The following is a 21,302-nucleotide window of genomic DNA, read 5'->3' as shown; positions in this document are numbered from 1 at the left end:
CTGCCATGTGTGGCTCCATTCCTATCATTTCTCTGTGATCTGACTTAACTCTTGATTCTTTTATGTTTTATTTTGCCAGCTTTATGGCCTCCTGAACTAGATTATGAGAATAAATACAAATTTTCTTAAAAAGCCTCCCTATCTCTATCTTTTCAGTGGTGTTGGGTCCTTTCTCACTGCTTCTAACAGGGTCCTTACTTCTGAGTGTCCTCCTTTTTCTCCTTCTCTGATTCTCAGAGACCTGCTGGTTTGCTCCTCAACTGCACATTAATATCTAATATCTGTGGCAGTTTTAAAATCGACCACCAGCTGTATGTTGCTCTTCCTCTCAAGGGACCCATCCAAGCACAAGCAGGTTACTAGATCTTTGCAGAAAGCTTCAAAGATTAAAAGAGAACAAATCAAAACAGAAAAGAAAAGCAACTTACAAGAAACAGGCTCTGCAGGGAAAACAAAATAGAAAACCTGTCCACATTCCCCATCATGGGAATCTGTCCATCCTGTCCCTTGAATCTGGGTGAGCTATGGCTGCAGTGACCAACAGAAGCAGGGAAAAGTGACCCTGCTTCCTGTAGCCGCCATGCTGCCAGGAAGCCCAAGGGCCACAAGGAGGCACTACACAGAAGCGTGCTGGCCCACAGCCCAGTGGAGGTCCCAGGCCACAGGCTGTGGTCAGCCAGTCTCTAGCTGTACGAATGAGCACCATGGAGATGGATCCCCAGCTCCTTTAGTAAACTGAGTCACTGGGCGGGGCAGAAACACCCTGTCCCCACTGAGCCAGGCCAGTTTAGTATCAGTAAATGGGCGCTGGCTGGTCTTTCCCTGCACTGAGTTTGCAGTGGTCTCTCATGCAGCAGCAGTAGATACTGAGGACAGCATTCACATTCTGATGTGTATTTCTCCATGTCTTCCTTTAGGACTTGTTCCCAACTGGCTGTCCTCTCTTCTATTAGCCATGGCATTCCAACGTGATGCCTGCTTTACAAGGCTCTTCCTTCTGCCGTGTGTCCTGGTGCCCTTCCTTCCAGACGGCACTTTACTTTGCTGTTTCCCCTGGGCCTTCAGATGGGCTCCCGCTGACACCTGTCTCAGGTTGCTCAGGTCCTACCTGCACCCCAGTGGGCAGCTGCTTTATGAGCAATGGCACAAGGAGGGGGCTGTGTGGGAGCAGGTGCTAGTCACAAATACTCTCCCGGGGGCAGGCCAGTTCAACCAGTGCCCGCTCTGTTCCCAAGATAACTGACATCCGCCATCCCCTGCCACCTCCTGGAGTCACGTGCTGCCTCTCAGGAAAAGGGTGAATGGGTGGGCACTGTCCTCTAGGGGGACTTTTCTGATTACTGCAGCTGGTGCAGCTCAGGGAAGATTCCACAGCACCCCCCAACCTGTGTCTGGAGCCACCCCGTCCCCCGTGTTCTGCCGCTCACTCATTGACCGTTCAGGGCGCCTTCTCGATTTATGAGAACCCTGGACATTTCTAGGAACCTAAAGAGTCGATCCTTCTGTGACACTTGTCCCAATAACTTGGCGACAAGTCCTGCTACACTTTCCAGTTGGTCAACACAGACCCTCTGAGTAGGCTGTACCTGCATTCCTGTGAAGATGGGACTTGTTCCTTTCTCTTAGTTATCAGTTCATCTGAGGGCACGCAGAAGGGTGACAGTCAGGAGAGAAGTCACCGTGGCAAGCAGGAATGGTCATTGTGAAATGGGTTTTTTAGGAAGTCCAAACACACACTTAGGCCTGGTCATCACTTGATGTTTTCCTGAGAGTCCATCCTCAATTCTGCCTAATTTCTGCCTTAACAAACCAAAGGGTCTATTTCTTTTCTACTCACACATAATTACCTTGATTTTTGATTTCCAGGATTTTATTATTTTTATTTCTTACACTTTAATTCTAATGGATACCAACAATTTCCACATATTCAGTGGGAAAACATGGGCCCTGATCTGGACAGAGATGATGATTTGGGTGGAGATGATGGATTTAGATGATATTTCTCATCTGCTTTCTTTGACATAGGTGTAGATATGTGTACGTTAAAGGCTATTTTGAAATAGATCCAGACCAGATGCTCTGGAACAGTGTTCCATTAGATGTTAGTAGATACACCGTGAATCAGGTTTGAGAAAAACAGCAGAGGAAAACCCTCTTCTGAGCATCAGTGTCAGTTAAATAAAAGGGCTCAGGGAAACCTAACAAGAATCAACCTGTCCAGTCCATAGTTTTCAAAGTTAATTTAGTGAAGGAACTCCATCCTTCTTTTTCAAAACAAATTATTGAGTATTGTTCCATGGAACATAATTCGAAAGAGACTAATTTGAGTAAATCTCAAGGTGTGACATATTTGAGTATTTCCATTTAAAAAAAAATAGAATCAACGTTTTTTTAAAAGAATATTTTTTAGTTGAGATGTACACAATAGCTTTATTGGTTTATTCATTTTTTATGTGGTGCTGAGGATCGAACCCAGGGCCTCACATGTGCTAGGCAAGTGCTCTACCAATGAGCTACAACCCCAGCCCCCTAGAATCAAAGTTTGATAAGAAAATTTTGGCATGGTTACTAGGGAATCTTCTTCTTAAAATCCTACTGTAATAAAATAAACAGGAGGTTAATTTACCTCTGGGCTTTTGACAACCTGCTGTTCTGAACATCGGGGACTCATTCCTACCTTGTAGTAGTTTTCATCTGCTTGCAGTGCTTTGGAAAGCCCAAAGTCGCTGATCTTGGCATAATGTTGAGTGACCAGCAATACGTTTCTTGCAGCCAGATCTCTGTGCACAAAATTGCACTCCTCCAAATATTTCATTCCCATGGAAACCTGATGAACCAGCTCTATGATGTTCTTATCCTTGACGTGCCTGAAAACCACAAGGCTGCTGTTAGGAACCATGGATAGTGACCCTCACTCCTCCTTCATTCCCTAATCTTACACAGAGGCAGCAGAGGCAACCTTGTTAACGTAACAGCACTTTCAGATGGAACTCCATTTTCCTGATATTCAATAGGTCTGAATTGCAAGGAAGGTAGCTTAAAGGTGTGGTCATGTTCTGCCCAGCGAGGGCAGACTTCTTGTCCAAATCATCTGAGGGGCTGATTCTATTGCTGAACCGGAAGTGTGGGTAGAGAATGAGTAAAGGAGAACAAAAATGGGTGGATTACAGATTATCTCTAAGTAGCTGGACCCAGAGAGCGTGCCTCCTCTCTCGAGGTTTCTGAGCATCGACTACCGTGGGAAGGTGCCAAGGGCGAGGTTTCCCATAGAACTCAGGCTGTTCTGGGGTCAGCAGGGGCCCTGTCCCTCCAGGCACAGCATCTTGGCCTCTGGGCACACTGCCATACCTGTTCTGCTGCAGATACTTGTTGAGCGGACCAAGCTCTGCCATCTCCATGACCAGCATCCAGGACTCGGCTTCACAGATGCCGATCATGCGCACGATGTAGGGGTTGTCGAGCTGCTGCATGACGTTTGCTTCTGCTAATAGTTCATCCTTCAGGGCGGGGTCATTGGCCTCATTTTTCAGGATTTTCACAGCCACTGTTTTCACCACTCTGAAAAACAGGGCATCACCTGTAGGGAACTTTCCAGAATGACTCCTGTCTACAAAACTATCTTCCATGAAGCAGGATTCCTATGCAGAAGTGATGTTATGCAAATACCTACAACAGCCAGGCCTGGTGGCTCATGCCTGTCATCCCAGTGGCTTGGGAGGTTGAGGCAGGAAGACTGCAAGTTCAAAGCCAGCCTCAGCAACTTAGTGAGACCCTAAGCAACTTAGCAAGACCCTGTCTCAGAATAAAATGTTAAAAAAGGTCTGGGGATGTAGCCCAGTGGTTGAGAGCCCCTGGGTTCAAACTCTGGTACAAAAAAACAAAACCAAAAAATCTGTAACAGAGCGCATCTTATAATGCCATGTGATGAATGCATAGTCTTCTAACCATGCTCTTTTATTTTATAGATGAAGAGAGTAACACCACATTACTTACAAATAATGGTGGGGGACCATGCTAAGGAATGCCCCAAACCAAGCAAAACCCCTAAATGGTAAAATATTTAAAGAGCATCTTCATAAAACCAACCATGACAGACATGGATTTCTGTAACATCTTGTGATTTACCAATCAAGATTATGTGATCATAAGATTCCTTCAATAGCAATGGAAAATGAATTTCTCAGTGCAGAATTATGAAACATACATTGTTAAAGCTCACAATTGGAAAAAAATACTTCTTTTTCCATCTGAAATTTGTTAATTTTAAGCAAGCTTCAACTTAGTTTGCAAAAATTAAGATTTTTTTTAATATTCTAACAAAAAGCACCACCTAGATCATGTTGAACTCTTGAAAATATTCTAATAGAGTGAGGCTTCAATAAAATAATAGAACTTAATTGTTGTACGTGATTTGAAAAACTGCACCTCTCTGTGGTACAATTCCCAGGAGTATGGGAAGTATCTTGTTGAGCTCCCAAACTGAAGAATAAAAAGAGAACTATCCAATAAAATCGATCAAAAAAAGAACAGGAGACTCATTCTGACACACTAGAGAGAAAGCACTTGTAACTTCGGTGAATGTCAGTAGTTGACCGTGGTGGTTGCTTTCACAAAGACAGGTTCAGAACATTACAGCACCCCAGAAAACTCCCTGGACCCTCCTGAGGACATGGAGCTACCCCTTTATGCCTTCTCTAGACAGCTGATTATTTTGCTTTTCACATTTGGGTCTACCACCCATTGGTTTTGTGTATGGTGTGAGGCAGGGGTCAAAATTAAGAAGTAAAAATCTTTCAACTCTTGCAATGTTTAAGGAAGAAACAACAAACTCTTCCAGAAAAATATTAGATGAAGGAAACTCCCCAACTCATTTTGAGGCCAGCATTACTCTGATGCCCAAAATCAGATAATTACGAGAAAAGAAAACAAATTGACTGAGATCCTTCAGGAACACAGATGTAAAAATTCTAAGAGAAATATTAATACATTAAGTTCAGTAACTTATGAAAATATATAATGAACAAATAACGAACAAGGAGAGTTTATTCCAGGAATGCAAGGTGCGTTTAACCTTCCAAAGCCAATCAGTGTCATCCACCATATAAACACCATAAAGGAGACAGGCCATATGGTGGTCTCAGTGGAGGGACAGTGTTCAGTAAAATCCGGCATACATTCATTCTTGGGGAAAACTCTGAGAAGTGCAGGAATAAGAGAACACTTCTTTATTCTGATAGAGAGCAGCTAAAACCTATAGCTAACATCATTCCTAATGGTAAAATATAGGGAGTTTTCTCTGTTCTATCAGTGGCCAGGCTACTGCCCCCTTTTATCAAGCATTGCTTGACGGTTCCTGATTAATACATAAGACACACACAAACATAAGGATTGGACAGGAGGAAACAAAACTGTGATTCTTCATTATTCACGGAAGGATGGCTGTGCTTACTGACCAGAAGACTCAGTATGGTGAAGATGTTATTTGCCCTAAATTAACCTAGAGAGCCTCTTCCCTCCCCACACCCTCTAGTGAAAATTATGTACCTATGTCTATGTTAATACTTAATTAAGCAAGGAATTTAAATATGGCCAACTATAACAAGTTGAAAAAATGTGTGCCTAAATACATGAGAATTAATATTCAGTTTAAAAAAAAAGATCGTGATTATATACATATATAAAAATAAGCATCGTGGACAATGTGTATATATATATATATATATATATATATATACACATACATATATATACCCCCTACACATATGCTATGCGTATGTACACACATATGGTAAATGCACATGAATATACATACACATATGGAGGGGTAGCCTCAGAAGCAAGGGTTTCTGTGTTTGCTTTTGCCTATATGTTTTTCTTTTTTCATTTACACTGCTAGGGATAAACCCAGGGCCTCTCATATGCTAGGCAAGCTTCAGCCCTAGTCCTCATCTCTATTTTTGATCTTTGAATCATGCAAATTACCTACTCAAGAAAACATCACTTTTACCAAAATTTCTTCCATCACAAATAGAATGAAACAATGAACCCTATCAAACCTGCATTAGTGTTTTTACCTATCTGAAGAGAGGGTTTGTCTCAAAGGACTTTAGAAACCAGTATTTTTACGGGACATTCTATGTGGGATTCCTTCTAAAGATCAAGTAAGATGCAAAGTCATTTTAGTAATGTACGAATTTTAACTGATTTATGGTACATTGTGATTTTCAATTATACCAGAAAGAAAAAGAAAAATACAAATTGTCCTAATGGTATTTGGAATTAAGAAATTTCTAGGTAAGAAAATTGAGACACATTATAAAATCCCCCCAAATAAGTGAGAACGCCATACTGTTGTTTTATTTAAATAAGATAATTCATGTGTGTCTACAGGTGCATATTAAACTTCAAAAAAATACACATAACTAAGTGTAGTTAAGAGTGGTCGTATTTGGGTATGAAGATGCTGTTCTCGCGCATTTGCTTATTTCCATTCCCCGATTTTCTGTAAGGCGGATGTACTAAAGCTGAAATAGTTCCTACACCCAGAGTTAGTACCCATAATGGATGCTCTCATTATAAGAATACCAGAAATAAACAAACTTTATGATGTATAAAGAACTCGGCCATGTCAGGCTGGATCTTAAGTTCAGGACTAAACGAACATCATCGATGTATTCTTAGAAGTTTCTAGAACGTCTGCTCATGGGGGGAGGATGATAGCATAATGGAGCACCGCGACTTACTTTTTCATTTGGTAGTAGCCCTTTTTCACCGTCCCGAAGTTACCAGAGCCCAGTTCCTTGTCCTCTAGAGTGAGCAGGTTTCGGTCCAGGTAGACCTCCTTGGGCCGGATCTCCTCGGGGTCCGCATAGGGGCTCTCGTACACCTCTGTGTCCATGGGCATGGCTTCTATCTGGGGACCTGCAACACAGTCCGGAAACACAACCCTGAGGTGGGATTCCCTGTGAGGGTCACCCCTTGGGTCGCCGTGGGAACGGAGGGTGAGACAGAGAACACCAGGAAAGGGTCCTCAACCCCAGATGGAACTGTGGGCTGCAGTGGCTTTAAATTAGGTCTGAGAGAGATGGGACATCCTTCCTGCCGAGAGGTGCAGCCTCGGTCACCGCTCCTTGGTAGAGCGCAGGAGAAGTGACGCGTGTGACTTCCAAGGACATCCGACTTCTGCCTCGTCTGTGGGAAACCTCATTCCTGAAGTCTGGAGGTGACATGCAAGGTGTTCTGAGGCCACCGTGTTGTGAGAGAGTCCACAGCAGCCCACTCACAGGGACCAAACCAAGAGGACCTCTAGTTAGTACACGGGGGAGACAGAGACAGGCTGCCCTGGCCTTGCCCTGGACCACCTGCAGGGTCCAGCCTGAGTCTACCCCATGGGGCAGGTCCCAATCCCGACCTACAGAAGTTAATTAAATGAGATATAACTGGTTCTCATTATTCTAAAGCACTGCCTTAAGGTGTTTTTATAGCATTAAACAGACTCCAAGTTCATTAACAAAAAGAGAAACTTGGACATAGATACCTAGAGGACCCAAGGAAACCCTCCAGAGGCCCCACTCCTGAGGCCATGCCATGATGGGGGTCTCTCCAGGAACTGTGTCTCCTCACGGCCTCACAGAGTGAGTTTCCCTCCACACACCTGGAAGACGAGCGGCCCACAGGTCTCTTCCATCCCCACACCTCCGACTGGGCCTTCTTCAAAACTAACAGTGGACACACAGGGCTTTCCAAGAACATGACCCTCTCAGAACTGCAAACAGAGTAGATGCCAGATTCCAAGGGGAGACCTTGGGAAGAAGACTCGTGGATGTTGTCCACGCAGCCAGTTTATGGAGAGGGTCTTGCTGGTAGCACACTATCTCATTCAACAGGCCCGTCCTGCTCCCGGCCCCATGACATCGCTGCTACCGCGGGACAATCGCCTCACAACTACAGACCACGCGCTGAACTCTGGAGCCAACTCTACCCACTTACAAGTGCCCATACACTTTGCTCTGCGAATGTCCAGAGAATAAAAGTGTGTTTCTCACCTCTCTCCGCAGCCCAGTGTCCTCGCTCCGGCTCATAAGGGTTGAAGGTCGCAGCGCTCTCTGGCCGGCTCCTGGGGGACGGGGAGGCCTGAAGCACACAGATGACCCCGGGTCACTTTTTTCACTGACACACACTCAGGTAGGTCTGAGTATGTTTTATTTTCCAACAATCACAGTTGAACTTATGCAGGGAAGACAAAGGAAAGAATTCAGGAGAACGAAAAGGGAAATGAAAAGGGTTATCTCATTCTTCCAGCGACTGTTTGGATCGTGGCAGGAGTACATGCAGCTCAGGTCCGGCTGGGGTCTCAGAGGGTGTGGGGAGACCACCCCCTCCGTTCAGCAAGAATTCCCTCCCCACTTCTGTGGCTTTTCACATCAGTTTCCCACCTACAAAAGATGCTGAGGATTCTCATGTTCCCCTTGGATTCATTTTCCTGCTCTAACTCTGTCTCTCTGATCTTATTTTACATGGAAGTGATTTTAAAAGGGAAATTCAATACCCACCAGCTGCTACCATCTACTTCCTAAGTCCAAAGCGTGCAGGTACATTTTATTGCCACCTGCTTCTGTGGCCGCAGGGGACATCTAGCACCATCTGAGTCGATGCTGGCAGATAGCCCCAGCCTGGAAGCTACAGGTCCCAAAGTCTGGCTGCCACCCACCCGGGCCATCGCAAAGCTATGGATCCTGTGAGATGAGGAATGTTTTTTGATTACCTGAAGGAAGGTAACGGAAGCCCATCTGAAGCAAAGCTTGGCAGGTCATTACAAACTTGAATAATATGCATTTGATTAACATCAATTTGCATCATGAAATAAATGGGGGAAAAATCTACTCCTTATATTCCTAAGGACTCTCCTTCTTGAACACATTTATCCTGAATTTCCTGACCCACTTTCACCTTTAAGATAAATCAAATCAAGGTGATTGGGCTGGGGATGTGGCTCAAGCGGTAGCACGCTTGCCTGGCATGCATGGGGCGCTGGGTTCGATCCTCAGCACCACATACAAATAAAAAAGATGTTGTGTCCACCGGAAACTAAAAAATTAATATTAAAAATTCTCTCTCTCTCTCTCTCTCTCTCTCTCTCTCTCTCTCTCTCTTTAAAAAAAAAAATCAAGGTGATTGCTACTAAATTTAGTTCACAGAAAATCCATAATCCAAATCCCTCCCTACTCCCCATTGGTATGAACTGAGTAGCAACTTTATTTATCCCAAACACTGGCCAGGAAGAAATGAGATAACACCAGATTTGGGAGAAGTTTAAAGAAACAGAGAGACACTGAAGCTTAACATTACACCGTCACTTATCTTCCAGGACATACTAAATCCTCATCTGCCTTATTGGTTATAGGCTCAGAAACCAACGTGTAACAATGCGGTCATAATGTACCACGGGGCCACCTGGCTGTGCATCTTGGTGCATCCTGATGTCCTCCTCTCCTGCTGAGGGCATGGCCTCCCGCAGTGGTGAGGCTAAAGGACATGAGGTCTTATCTGTCAGAGGGAGATCATCAGATCTATGTTCTCATGCATCATCTCAGCATTCTTATGGAACTGTTTAAAAGAACTATGACATATCAAAAATGACAAAAGTTCCCCGAGGTATACTATTCATTGCCTGCATGAGTGTCTGCCATATGCATGATAGGTGCTCGATAAAAATGTGTTAAACAAGCACGTGAGTGGATGGGTGGGTGGGCGGGTGGATGAAAGAAAATCACTCCTTATAAATGGGAGGTGCCAAGTGTAACCTAATATTGATGCTAAAATGAGTTTTCTCTCCAGACTTTAATAGAGGGGAGTAGGTACAGATTATTTGACAATCTGCCTCTTTTAAACATTGTATATGATTTCACTTCCAATTTATAATACAATTACCCTGTTCTCCATCCTTCCTGCTGAGTTCCCTCCCTCAAACAAACTCTAAGCTGGAATACTTTTTTAAAAGTTGTTTTTCAGGTTAACATTTACTATAATCTCGAATCCTTTGATTTTACCTATAGGAAAATTCTAGATCCCAAGGCAGAACTCGAACAGACACAGAGTTAAAGGATGCCCCAGGATAGGCCACCAGGGAGGAAGGGACCACGAATCCTTGCCTTAAGAACTACTGTCTTCTGCTCACTCAGGACACTATCCTGAGGCTTCAGCCTCCCCCCAGTAGAATGTTCTCCAGAGCAAGGGGACCTCAAAAAGACTTGTTACAACTAAATCACAGTGCAAATACCTAACATAGAAATCCTGCGGAAACAATCTTAAAACAGAGGTGAAGTTGTTTAAAAAAATACTGGAAATAATACAGTGTATAAGCACTAAGTAGGAATTAGTATTGATTGACCCAGGGAATCTAAAGTCCTGGACGTGAGTACCTTAGACTCAGATCGGCCGTGTGTTACATACTCCTTGTCTTTCGGGGCTTATTATGGACAAGGAAATAGACTGGGGCTTTCCTCTGGAAATTTGGGCTCCATATTTTCAGTAAAGGTGGCTCAGGGCTTGATTCTATGCTGCCCCACACAGACCACCCTGTGACAAGGAGGTCTCAGGGTTCAGCCACAGAGAGCCCCGAGTCCCTCCATTAACCATGTCAGCTCTCTCTTATCTGGATGCCTTCATCCTCAGCACCCCCTGCTTTCTGGAGCCTGATCCGTTTGGAACAAAAGATGGCACCGCACTTGGCAGGACATTCTGTGGCAGAAATGGGGGGTTCCCACTGAGTCAGGTAAGAAAGCAACGTCCATTTTATGATGAAGATGATACAAGTCCAAGTTCCACCTTTCCCTAAGGGGTCAATAGGCCATCTGGTAGAAACACAACAGCAGCTTAAACCTCGGAAGCCAAAACTCAGCTGACGAGAACGATTTGAGGCCTCTGTACGGAGTAAACAAAAGGCGTGATGATGAATCATGAAGGTATTTATGATTGCGTAACATTTAATGAAATGTTGATTTTAGTGAAAAAACACATGGCTGGGGAGCATTACTATTCCTGCCACCTTCCTTCTGCCTTTTGTTTGGGGAATCTACTCTGCCTTGATCCATGCTATCATCTTTTCTCCATAGAGAACAACAAGGCCTAAAGGAAATGCAGACAGTTCCTTTGACCCAGTTTTGCCAACACTCAAAACAGAGAACACAGCTGCTGGCCACCACTAGGTGGCACCAGCTACCTGAGCTTCTGACTTTCCAAAGAGAAACTGGACATTTTAAAATCTCATCAATTCAGGTGATGATAGCCTATTCCATAGAAATGATTTAAAAGTCACGTTTGATTATAAGTTATGGTCCCTGATATTATACAGTTTAGGTTTAACTGCAAATAGAAAATATTTTTGACAATTTTTTTTTTATTAAAGTGCTTGGAATTTGGAAGTGAACAAGAGTAGGGAAAAAAAAGAATGCTCTTATGGCACAGAGAGATAAGCTAATTCCGAGTTTCCTGGTTTCCCAGTACCGTAAGTGTCCTCCGGTTTATTATCTAGATCCTGATTTTCACTGTCAGGTTCTTGAAAGGTATTTTCAAGTGAGGCAGCTGTAGTCATGTAGGTGAGAACATAACTTCAGAGCTACTGGCTGCAGTGAACCATGCGTGGCTACCACAGTCATTTCAGGCTGTGGGTCAGTATTAGGGTTGTTTCAGATGCACAAAAGTGGTCTGCACAAGGAATCTTCTCTCATGTGACAGTAAAGGTGTAAAATCTGTCCCTCTAAAACCACATGGACACCCTTTCTCGGTGATGTAGCCCGCTGGCTTGGCACTGCCAAGTCAAAAGATGTGCCTGGAGAATTTCTGTCTTCCTGTTCTCTCTGTGGGGCCCTAGGAAATGAGTATTTAGAGAAATGTTTTTAAATATCTCAATTACCCATGTATGTGTTGAGTAAAACAGGAAAAAAAGTGGGTTTTAATGAGAAATTTGGGGACACATCTCAGTCTAATCATCTCAGGAAATGTGTCTTTGAAATGCAAAACTGAAAAGCCACCTTCCGGTCTTTAAGGCTGATGGTCAAATTCTGCTCATTTTTCTTAATAGGATACATTTTTATCAATGTTTTTATTAGTGCATTATAATTATGGATAATACTGGGGTTAGAGGATGGATACAGTTTTGTGCTTACGTTAAAAAAGACAAACAGAATTCCAGGACTAATGACAAGAGGGATATGATTCTATGTAAGGACTCCCAGGACTTATATCCTTTAGTTAAATTCAGTTATATAAATATAAACACATGGGCTGGGGTTGTGGCTCAGAGGTAGAGCGCTCGCCTAGCATGCGTGAGATACTGGGTTTGATCTTCAGCACCACATAAAGTAAAATAAAGACATTGTGTCCACCTATAACTAAAAAATAAATTAAAAATAAATAGATACAAAAGTGATACTAATTTTTAAAGACAAGTTTAAAATGCATCTGACTCTTGTTTTCATTATGAAAATTTCAAATTCTCTAATCATTTGAAAATCAAAGCATACTTTTCATTAGCTGTATAGATGCTAGAGTTACTTTAAGTTCCAACACATATTTTTTATCTGAATTGTTAAAAACAATTGTTAATGTTAAGCAAATTAACAAGTTAAAAGTTGTTTACTCCTGAGTATAACAGATGGTCTACTTGACATAATTGTCACAATTCTTTAATCATGAACGGTTAAACAACGGAAAGTTCCTCATCCATTTTTGAGAATATAAGTATGAATTCTTCTAGATTATTCCTGATGAATCATTAAAATATTCAATCCCTATTTTAAATAATATAATCCTGCTCCCTTACCAATTATCTACTGATATTTTTGGCATCTATGAAAACTTGAAGCATTACCAGCATTTTCTGTATTCTTGTAGAATATTTCACACTATGTCAATACTATCTATCTGTCTATCTATCTATTTATCTTTGCTTTTTAACAGTTAACATTGTATTTTGGAAATAATTCTAGATTTCAGCTTCTCTCACCGTAGCAATTTTACTTAACTGATAACATTTATTTCCCACTGAAAGACATTTAAATTATTACAGGAATTTGACAATTTTCAGCATTAGAATGAGCACTTTCATATATATACATCTGTGATACGATTGTTTTATGTACTTCTAATTTCCATAGATGTCACAAAATTGCCTTTCTTGTAGATGGTATCATTTCATTTTTTCTCTAATAAAGTGTAGTGTAATTCACTACACCCTTGAGACACAGCATACTAAGCTTTTAGGTTTGGACCAGTCTCAGTTTCATACAGGCAACAGTTTTGGACAGGATCATGAGGTTCCATCCTACTCGTGATCCTCCCTTACTGACAACCTGCCTTCTGGACACTGGACTTGCTTAGCCGGCTCCCATAACTGTATAACCATAGTTTTAACTGTATGCCATAGTTTTAACTTGCATTTCTCTTATTATAAACTTGAGCAACAGTTAATATATTAAAAACTATATATGTTTACTCTCAATTACTTACTGAAATTCCCTGCCCATTATCCTCTTAGATAGTTGAATACTTCCCTTATTGATTTATACAATCGCTTTATATATTAGGGAAATAAATATTCTATACATGTCATTGATACTATTTATAATACTTATTCCCAGTTTTTACATTTCTCTTTTGGCAAAGTTATGGCTCTTATCATGTGTATATTGCTTTATTTTTATGTAGTCGTATTTACAGATTCTTAAACTTTCTTTAGACATTCTCTGTAGTCTAAAAAGGTATACTAAATCTTATTTTCTAGGTATTTCCTTAGCTATTGTGAGGGGCCTTAGCTGGCTTAAGCCTACTCAGAAAATGACAGAGGTTTGTCGTCTCACAGGACTGTTTTATTGGTTTTTCATGGCGATGGGTTTTTGAAATGACAACTTGGTTACCCTGAGCTAGAGTCATTGAATCAAACAATGGTCTCAGCACTGTAGTGAAAGAGTTCTGCAGACTTAATCACCACACCTAAACAGTTAAGTTATGTTAAGAAGATTATCCTGGGTGAGCCTGACATAATCAGTTGAGGGTCCCTAGGAAGAGAATATAGGTTTCCCAAGAAAGAGAAAGGGTAGCATAAAGAGACTGACTGATTTTGCCAGGAGAAAACAGCTTTGGACATGCCTCTGAGGTTCGTTCCAACCTGCTTCTGACCTTCCTTTCCTAATAACCTGCCCCATGGATATTGGACTTGCTAAGCCTGCCCCCATGATTTTGTAAGGTAAGTTCATGTAATACATCTGTGTGTGCACTGATATATGTATGAGTGTGTATGGACATGCATATTACTATACATTACTATACATGTGGAGCCCATGTTATATATAACACATATACAAGTGCACACATGTATAAATCGATGTCGTTAGTGTGTGTACATACCATATATGCATACAGATAGGTATATGTGTGCACATGTATGCATGTGTGAATACGTGTGTACATGTATGTCACATGTGTGCTCTCTGTGTGTGTACATATGTCTCCTATTGGTCATGCTTCCCTGGTGGAACCCTGAGCCATCTGCCTGTAAGCCATAGAATTAAGGTAAACACAGGATGCTGTGGCCAAGGTGCATGGTGACAGTGTTCCTTTCCGGGATGACGCACCAGCTGGGGACTGTGAGGCAGCACGCAGGCCTGAGGCCAGGAGAGGGGAATGATGAATGAAAGGGGGTGGGGCTTGGAGGCGTGGACCATGCCCCTTCCCTTGGCCATCTGGCAAATCCTGTGTCGGGGAGGTGGCAAGGACGTGGGGGACCTGGGCCTGGAGCTGGGGGAAGGCAGCCTGTCCCGGGCAGGGCCTGCCCTGGGCTCTATGAAGCCCTGGACACGCGATGTCCCACTGACAACGACTGCACTTTGTGAGTGTGGCTGCCCCAGGACGGTGGAACCTCGTAGCAGCCATGAAATGGGAGGGGGGCACACCCTCTGCATCCAACCTGTGGTCTTGATATGCAGTGCACCTACCAAACCTGTTCCCAACAGATGCAACTGACAGTCAATCACATAACACCGCCCCGAGTGATTCTGGCAAGTCAAAAGTTGGCTGTCTTTGAAAAGCTCTTCTGATAGGAATATTAGCTACCACTGATCACTCTCACTGCAATGACTTTGAAGATGCACTCGAGCAGCGTCAGCAGGCGGACACGGATGGACTTTATCACGAAGCAACTGAGGACCCACACGGAAAGCACGGAGCACATGGGGTGTGGGTGTCTCGAGCTGCGGGTGCAAACGAGGGCTGCACACGGCAAAGCACCGAAGCACAGCGACACAGGCAGTGGACAGGGAGGGCGGGCTGAGCGCCGGCCGGGCCAGGCCAGTCCTACCGCGCGCGGCTCAGGGACAGCAAGCAGGGGGCAGGGGGGTCACGGTTTAGCACCTTTCTGCCGTCCCGCTTTGGTAAGTAGTATGATTTGATTCTTGAGATTATTCCACCCGCTGACCAACTCTAGAAACCATAATGGCAAAGAGGAACAGGAAATTTAGTGTCAGAAAATAGATTCAGGACAGCATACCTGACATCCTACCTGAACTTGCTTCTGTAACGGGGCTCGGCTGAGTCCCTCCCTACCCTGCGGGTGAGGTTGACTCTTGGCCACTTGAAATGCTTCCTGTAGAGGTTACTACTTGGGCAGAAGGAACTAGGAAAATATTAGGGAAATCTTTTCCACCCCTGAGCAGCCTCCTGGGTGGCAACAAAGACTCAGATCCCAAGTGGCAATCGCCCCTGGCAGAACATACAGATCAATGTGGCTTTCTTTGGATCTGGCTTTTGGGGGTGAGGGGTGGGGTATCAGGCACAAAGGGAGGTACAGAAGGCCCACTTGCCTGGTGGCATTAGAGGTCACAGAAAGTCCACACTGATTTCCCCCAAAGGAATGAGAAAATCAATTCCTGCCTTGAATGTAAGTCAGCTCCTAGCAGTCTAGAAGGAGAAGAGAGGCAGGGTTTCCCTTCAGAGGCTTCAGGCACACACTGGGAAAACTCCGATGGAGAGGAACAGTAGCCTCGTCCTCACCCCCTGTGGACATGAGCCAGGACAAGAGCTCTGGGCCAGACTCACAGTCTCCCTCCTTCTCCGGGAACTTCTTCTCACCAATCATCCACCTCCCGTTCTCCTTCCTCTAAGCTTTTGTTGAACCAGTTTACTGGGAAAGATCTAATTCCCTGATAACAATTTATCACTTGGGAGACATCTACCTGCCAAGTCACCCTGCTCCACATGTGGCCCTGTGGATTACACATATGGCCCTGTGAATTGTGCATATGTGTGAATCCAGAGTTCCAGGCTGAACTTGAACGAAATGTTTCCACTTCTCAAATCTGACAGAGGGCCTATTTCTGATTTGACATGGGGGTTTCTTCCTTATTTTAGATACTTTTAGAAAATAGGGAGAATTTAGCTGGGTGTGTGCTATATGCCTACAATCCCAGCAGCTTGGGAGGCTGAGGCAGGAGGATCACAATTTTAAAGCCAGCCTCAGGAATTCAGTGAGGCCCTAAGCAACTTATCAAGACCCTGTTTCAAAATACAAAATAGTGGGGCTGGGGATGTGGCTCAAGTGGTAGCGCACTCCCCTGGCATGCATAGGGTGCTGGGTTGGATCCTCAGCACCACATAAAAATAAAATAAAGATGTTGTGTCCACCGAAAACTAAAAAATAAATATTAAAAAATTCTCTCTCTCTCTCTTTAAAAAAATACAAAATAGTTTTGAAAAGGGTTAGGATTCTGGTTCAATGGTTAAGTGTCCTGGGTTCCATCTCTGGTACCAAAAATAAATAAATAAATAGATAATAAATAGGGAGAATTTAACCCAACCAAGAACTTAGGAAAACTTGTCTAGCCTAGCACTGATAATAGGTTGGTTGCACCCAACACTCACTAGAAATCCCAGTTCATCAAGGGGTATGTTGTGAAGTACAATCAAAACAATGAACACTACTCTTATTAGCTAAACTCTGCTTTGCATTTGTGCTAATAAACATTTGCTTCGCTGTCAGAGGTATGTCTGGTGACACTTACCACAGGATGAGCAATTGGTCCTTGTGGATGAGCTGCAGAAGTAACATCTCCTGGTTAGAAAGAGTGTGGAAGGCTTCCTCTGTACACATACCCCCCGCCGTTGTCCCTTCCTCCACCCACACCATCAATGTGTCTGCACCACACTGATTCTTGAGAAGACTACAGACCTCTGTACCCATTTCTTTTTATCCTCTTTCACTAGCTTTCACACTTATGCAACTAAAATGAATGGATTTTTTTTTTAAGTTAAAGGGACTGGCTGTCTTTTAAATCCATGGTTTTTAAAATGGGAGCACTCTGACGGCACGTCTGATCACTCAGTAAGAACCAGGCCTCATCCAATAGGAGCCTGGAATAAACCAAATCTGAGACATGGTTGATTGTGACCCATATCTGAAAGTCAGATACCCCTGGGTCCGGGGAACTCACCCATCTGTGTGCCAATTTTTTGACATGGAACTGTAAGAACTCTTAACAAACCATCTGGCTTGTAAGAATAATGTTCCACCAGCTGAAAGAGAACAAAGGGAGAAAGTGTGGTAAATACCAGGGCAAGAAATGGGAAAATAGGGACAGAGAAACACTGACCCCCTGTCGGACTTAAAAGAACTCAGGAGACACTTAAATCTCTACAGGTGTCTAGGGAGGTGGGCAGCCAACCAGGGATGTCCTCCAACCTTCTGTGTAAATGGCCAGATAGTGATACTTCAGGCTTTGGGGGACCCCTTAACATCAGTATCACCAAGTTCTTTATTTCTAAGACAATCCTTTAAAAACATTAAAAACAATTCTGTCTTCAGGGCCTGCACAGAAACAGGCCATGGGACAGATTCGGTCTAGAGGTTTGCAGACCCCTGAGCTAAAGTAAATGATGTGAAAACAGAGCAGGGTCGTAATTACTGACTCTCAGTCAAATAATCCTGGGGTCTTGGGGTTGGAGTAGGGCACACAGGTACTTTCCAATGCTGTCAAGGAAAACCAAAGTAATCATGGTCATAAAAAATGGAAGATATACCTGGCTAGAAAATACACACTGAGAAGTACTCAGTGCGGGCAGAACGTTATGATATACCCAATGAAAACAGCAAAGTGTCTTAGGAAGGAATGTTCCAATAATTACCAACGTTGAGCTGCATCTCACAGCTCCTAGAACTCTATAGAGTGAGGCACAACCTTTGAAACTGTGAGTGAAAGACCACACCAGTAAAACTGTCATTGAGAAGTTGAATAAGTGGCTATATGTAAGTGACAGGCCTGGGATCTAAGTATTAGACTAGCAGAAAAGACTCCTGATGCCTTTATTTATTTATATTTAGTTGTGCTTTTCTTTTTGCAATGCTGGGGATGGTACTGGGCCTCATGCACTCTAGGAACTGCTTTAGCCCTGAGCTACAGCCCCAGCCCCTCCAGGTGCCTTTAAATGATTCTTGCAGGAGGCAAAAGACCATGATGGGAAAAGAATACCAGAAGGCAACATTCTGTATTAACCTCCCTAATGTGCTTGGAGCTCTGGGTACAGGTAAGATTAATACTCTTTCAAATCAATACCGTTAACATAAAGCCAAGCCTGTGATCACCAGGGAGACACATACTGATGAGCCCCATCACCAAAAGCCAATGCCCATGTCATGAGTGACATGTGTGACTAATTATAATAACTACTACTCAGAAAAGGAGTCTCTCTTTTTCTGATTACAGCATTAAGAATGAAATCACATCTTTAGAGAAGTAACTCTAAAGGAAATGAGGATCTGTGGTCTCAGTTTTTAAAAACGGCAGGGTTTGGGGTTGAGTGCTTTCCTGGACACTGATTGACTACGTGTGGGTTCCTGGCTGGGCCTGGGTGGGGGCTTGTGAACTCGCCACAAGTATGTCCCTCACCCACGAAAGTTCAAGGTGGTTTTTCTGTGGGCAGAGACGGCTGGCTGTCTCTGTCTGTCTCTGTCTGTCACTACGGATTGCAGATGCCCTGGGAACACGGTGCACAAAGGACCATCTCTGTCAGGGCCTCCCTGTCAGGGAAAGTAGGTGTGATCTAAAGCGGAGAGCAACGGGTGGCTCCCTGCAGAGGTGTGAAAAGCAGGGGAACACTTTCAGGTGTTCCTGAATGCGCAGGTAACTCCCCATCGTGAGCAGAACAGGGCCAAGAGGAAACCACTTCTAGACCAGGGCTGCGACATTCCTAGACAAGCGGCACCCTGGAGCCCAGGAATGCAGACCTAACTTCACCAGGGGTCTTAGCTGCCCAAGAGAGAGACAGAGGCTCTACCTGCAGTGCAGATGGCACCTGAATTCGACATCTCCTCCTGCGTCTCACAGCTCCTAGAACAATCTGAGTCCCGGCCCCTGAGCCTGGCTCCCTGCCTATCTGCGTCTGTATTTTGTGTCTATTTGTCTGAAAGACTCTTCTGGGTTCTAGTTAGAATATCTTAGAAGGAAGCATTTTCCAATTCCTCAAAGCCAGGCTGCCTGTTCAACTCAGAGCCCAGGCCTGAATGGTAAGGGGCAGAACCTTCTGGACCTTTGTTTACCTGGCACAATGGTCCTTAGGCCCTGGCTTCTCACACATGCAAGTCCCCTGGAGGCAGGGAGCAGGCTCTGATTGAGGAGGTGGGCAGGGACCCCTGTGTGCATTCCTAACATGCTCCAGGGGCTCTGCTGGTCTGGGGGCCACACTGTGGATGGACAGCAGCTGTCCCCTCTTATTCCTTAGAGCCCCATGGGCCCTGTGCTGCAGCCATGAGGAGGGAGAGGACGACGTGTACCTGCCAGAGTGTGTCGAACTTCTTTCCGTCGGGGATGGAGAGCTTCCCTGTCTTGTCCTTGTCGATGCGATAGTGCAGCACCTTCCCTTCGTGCAGCAGGCACAGGGCGTAGGAGCCATTATTGTCTCGGGCCCTGATCCTGGAAGAGAGACACTGGGTCATCCCCACTCCAGCCAGTCCTGAGACAGGAGCCTGGGAAGCAGAGCCAGGGCCAGAGACCTGGCCAGCAGATGCTCTCGGGAACTTTCAGCTGGTGACACAGCCTGTGGGCTGTCCCAAACCTCGAGGGCCCAGGAAGCTTCAACTTCTAGCTCAGGGAGGCTCTGCCAGAAGAGGCTGGTGGGTTCAGGATCAGGGCTCAGGTCTAGCAGGGCCCCAGCAGCCCTGGAGGGTCAGCCTAAGGCTCAGAGGACAGCAAACACGGCTCAGGGTGACTAGCACATGGGACCTTGTGGGGTTCTGAGGGTCTGTGGAGGGGGCTGGGCTCATCTCCTTCTGGACCAGGGTCTTGGTTTGGATCCACCCTAGATGGCAAGACCCACAGCCTTGCCAGGGGTGCAGGTGGGAGGGGTCTGGTGGGGAGGGGTGCAGGTGGGAGGGGTCTGGTGGGGAGGGGTGCAGGTGGGAGGGGTCTGGTGGGGAGGGGTGCAGGTGGGAGGGGTCTGGTGGGGAGGGGTGCAGGTGGGAGGGGTCTGGTGGGGAGGGGTGCAGGTGGGAGGGGTCTGGTGGGGAGGGGTGCAGGTGGGAGGGGTCTGGTGGGGAGGGGTGCAGGTGGGAGGGGTCTGGTGGGGAGGGGTGCAGGTGGGAGGGGTCTGGTGGGGAGGGGTGCAGGTGGGAGGGGTCTGGTGGGGAGGGGTGCAGGTGGGAGGGGTCTGGTGGGGAGGGGTGCAGGTGGGAGGGGTCTGGTGGGGAGGGGTGCAGGTGGGAGGGGTCTGGTGGGGAGGGGTGCAGGTGGGAGGGGTCTGGTGGGGAGGGGTGCAGGTGGGAGGGGTCTGGTGGGGAGGGGTGCAGGTGGGAGGGGTCTGGTGGGGAGGGGTGCAGGGTGGGCACTCTAACCAGGAATTTTCTGGGGCACAAATCTAGAGATTCAGTGAAGCTTCTGATCCTCAGGGCCTTCTTTACTCCTTCCCCTCTTCCTGATGCAGGGGCAGGGCTGGGGTTCAAAATGGTCAAATAGCTGAGTCGGGTGAAGTCCTTCAGGGAAGAACGTGCCGTCCACCGGGGAGTGAGTGGCCGGCAGCACCAGGGCTGCTATCTGTGGTGCTGATGGTCCCTGAGAATCCATTGTCATTGTCATCATGGGTAACCTTCAGTGCCACCTGGTGTCCAGGGACTGAGACTTGGGATCTGATGACAAACAGGTGAGGACACCCTCTCATGCACCATGAAGTCTTCTGAGCATCTCAGGTACCACCAGATGCAGCCCTCTAGTCCCTGTTCAGGCCTCCAGATCATGAGGTCTGATCAAGGTGAGTCACAAAGG

The 21,302-nt window shown here is 45.2% G+C and overlaps 1 protein-coding gene across 1 annotated transcript in view; it reads right to left on the bottom strand.

Annotated features, from left to right (window-relative positions):
* The window catches only part of Syk (spleen associated tyrosine kinase), a 58,909-nt gene that overhangs the window by 6,101 nt on the left and 31,506 nt on the right, over positions 1-21,302 (bottom strand). Inside the window, exons 4-11 of the mRNA XM_077792322.1 lie at positions 19,820-19,958; positions 17,484-17,565; positions 17,055-17,086; positions 15,409-15,477; positions 8,046-8,133; positions 6,744-6,921; positions 3,349-3,558; positions 2,678-2,867 (exon numbers count right to left, since the gene is read on the bottom strand). Coding sequence (XP_077648448.1) covers positions 2,678-2,867; positions 3,349-3,558; positions 6,744-6,921; positions 8,046-8,133; positions 15,409-15,477; positions 17,055-17,086; positions 17,484-17,565; positions 19,820-19,958 — 988 coding nt within the window. The remainder of the gene's footprint in view (positions 1-2,677; positions 2,868-3,348; positions 3,559-6,743; positions 6,922-8,045; positions 8,134-15,408; positions 15,478-17,054; positions 17,087-17,483; positions 17,566-19,819; positions 19,959-21,302) is intronic.

Source organism: Urocitellus parryii, chromosome 13, assembly GCF_045843805.1.
Source record: "Urocitellus parryii isolate mUroPar1 chromosome 13, mUroPar1.hap1, whole genome shotgun sequence".
In the NCBI taxonomy this organism is placed as follows: domain Eukaryota; kingdom Metazoa; phylum Chordata; class Mammalia; order Rodentia; family Sciuridae; genus Urocitellus; species Urocitellus parryii.
The sequence above is the reverse complement of the archived record's forward strand: the minus strand, read 5'-3'. Positions and strand labels throughout refer to the sequence as shown.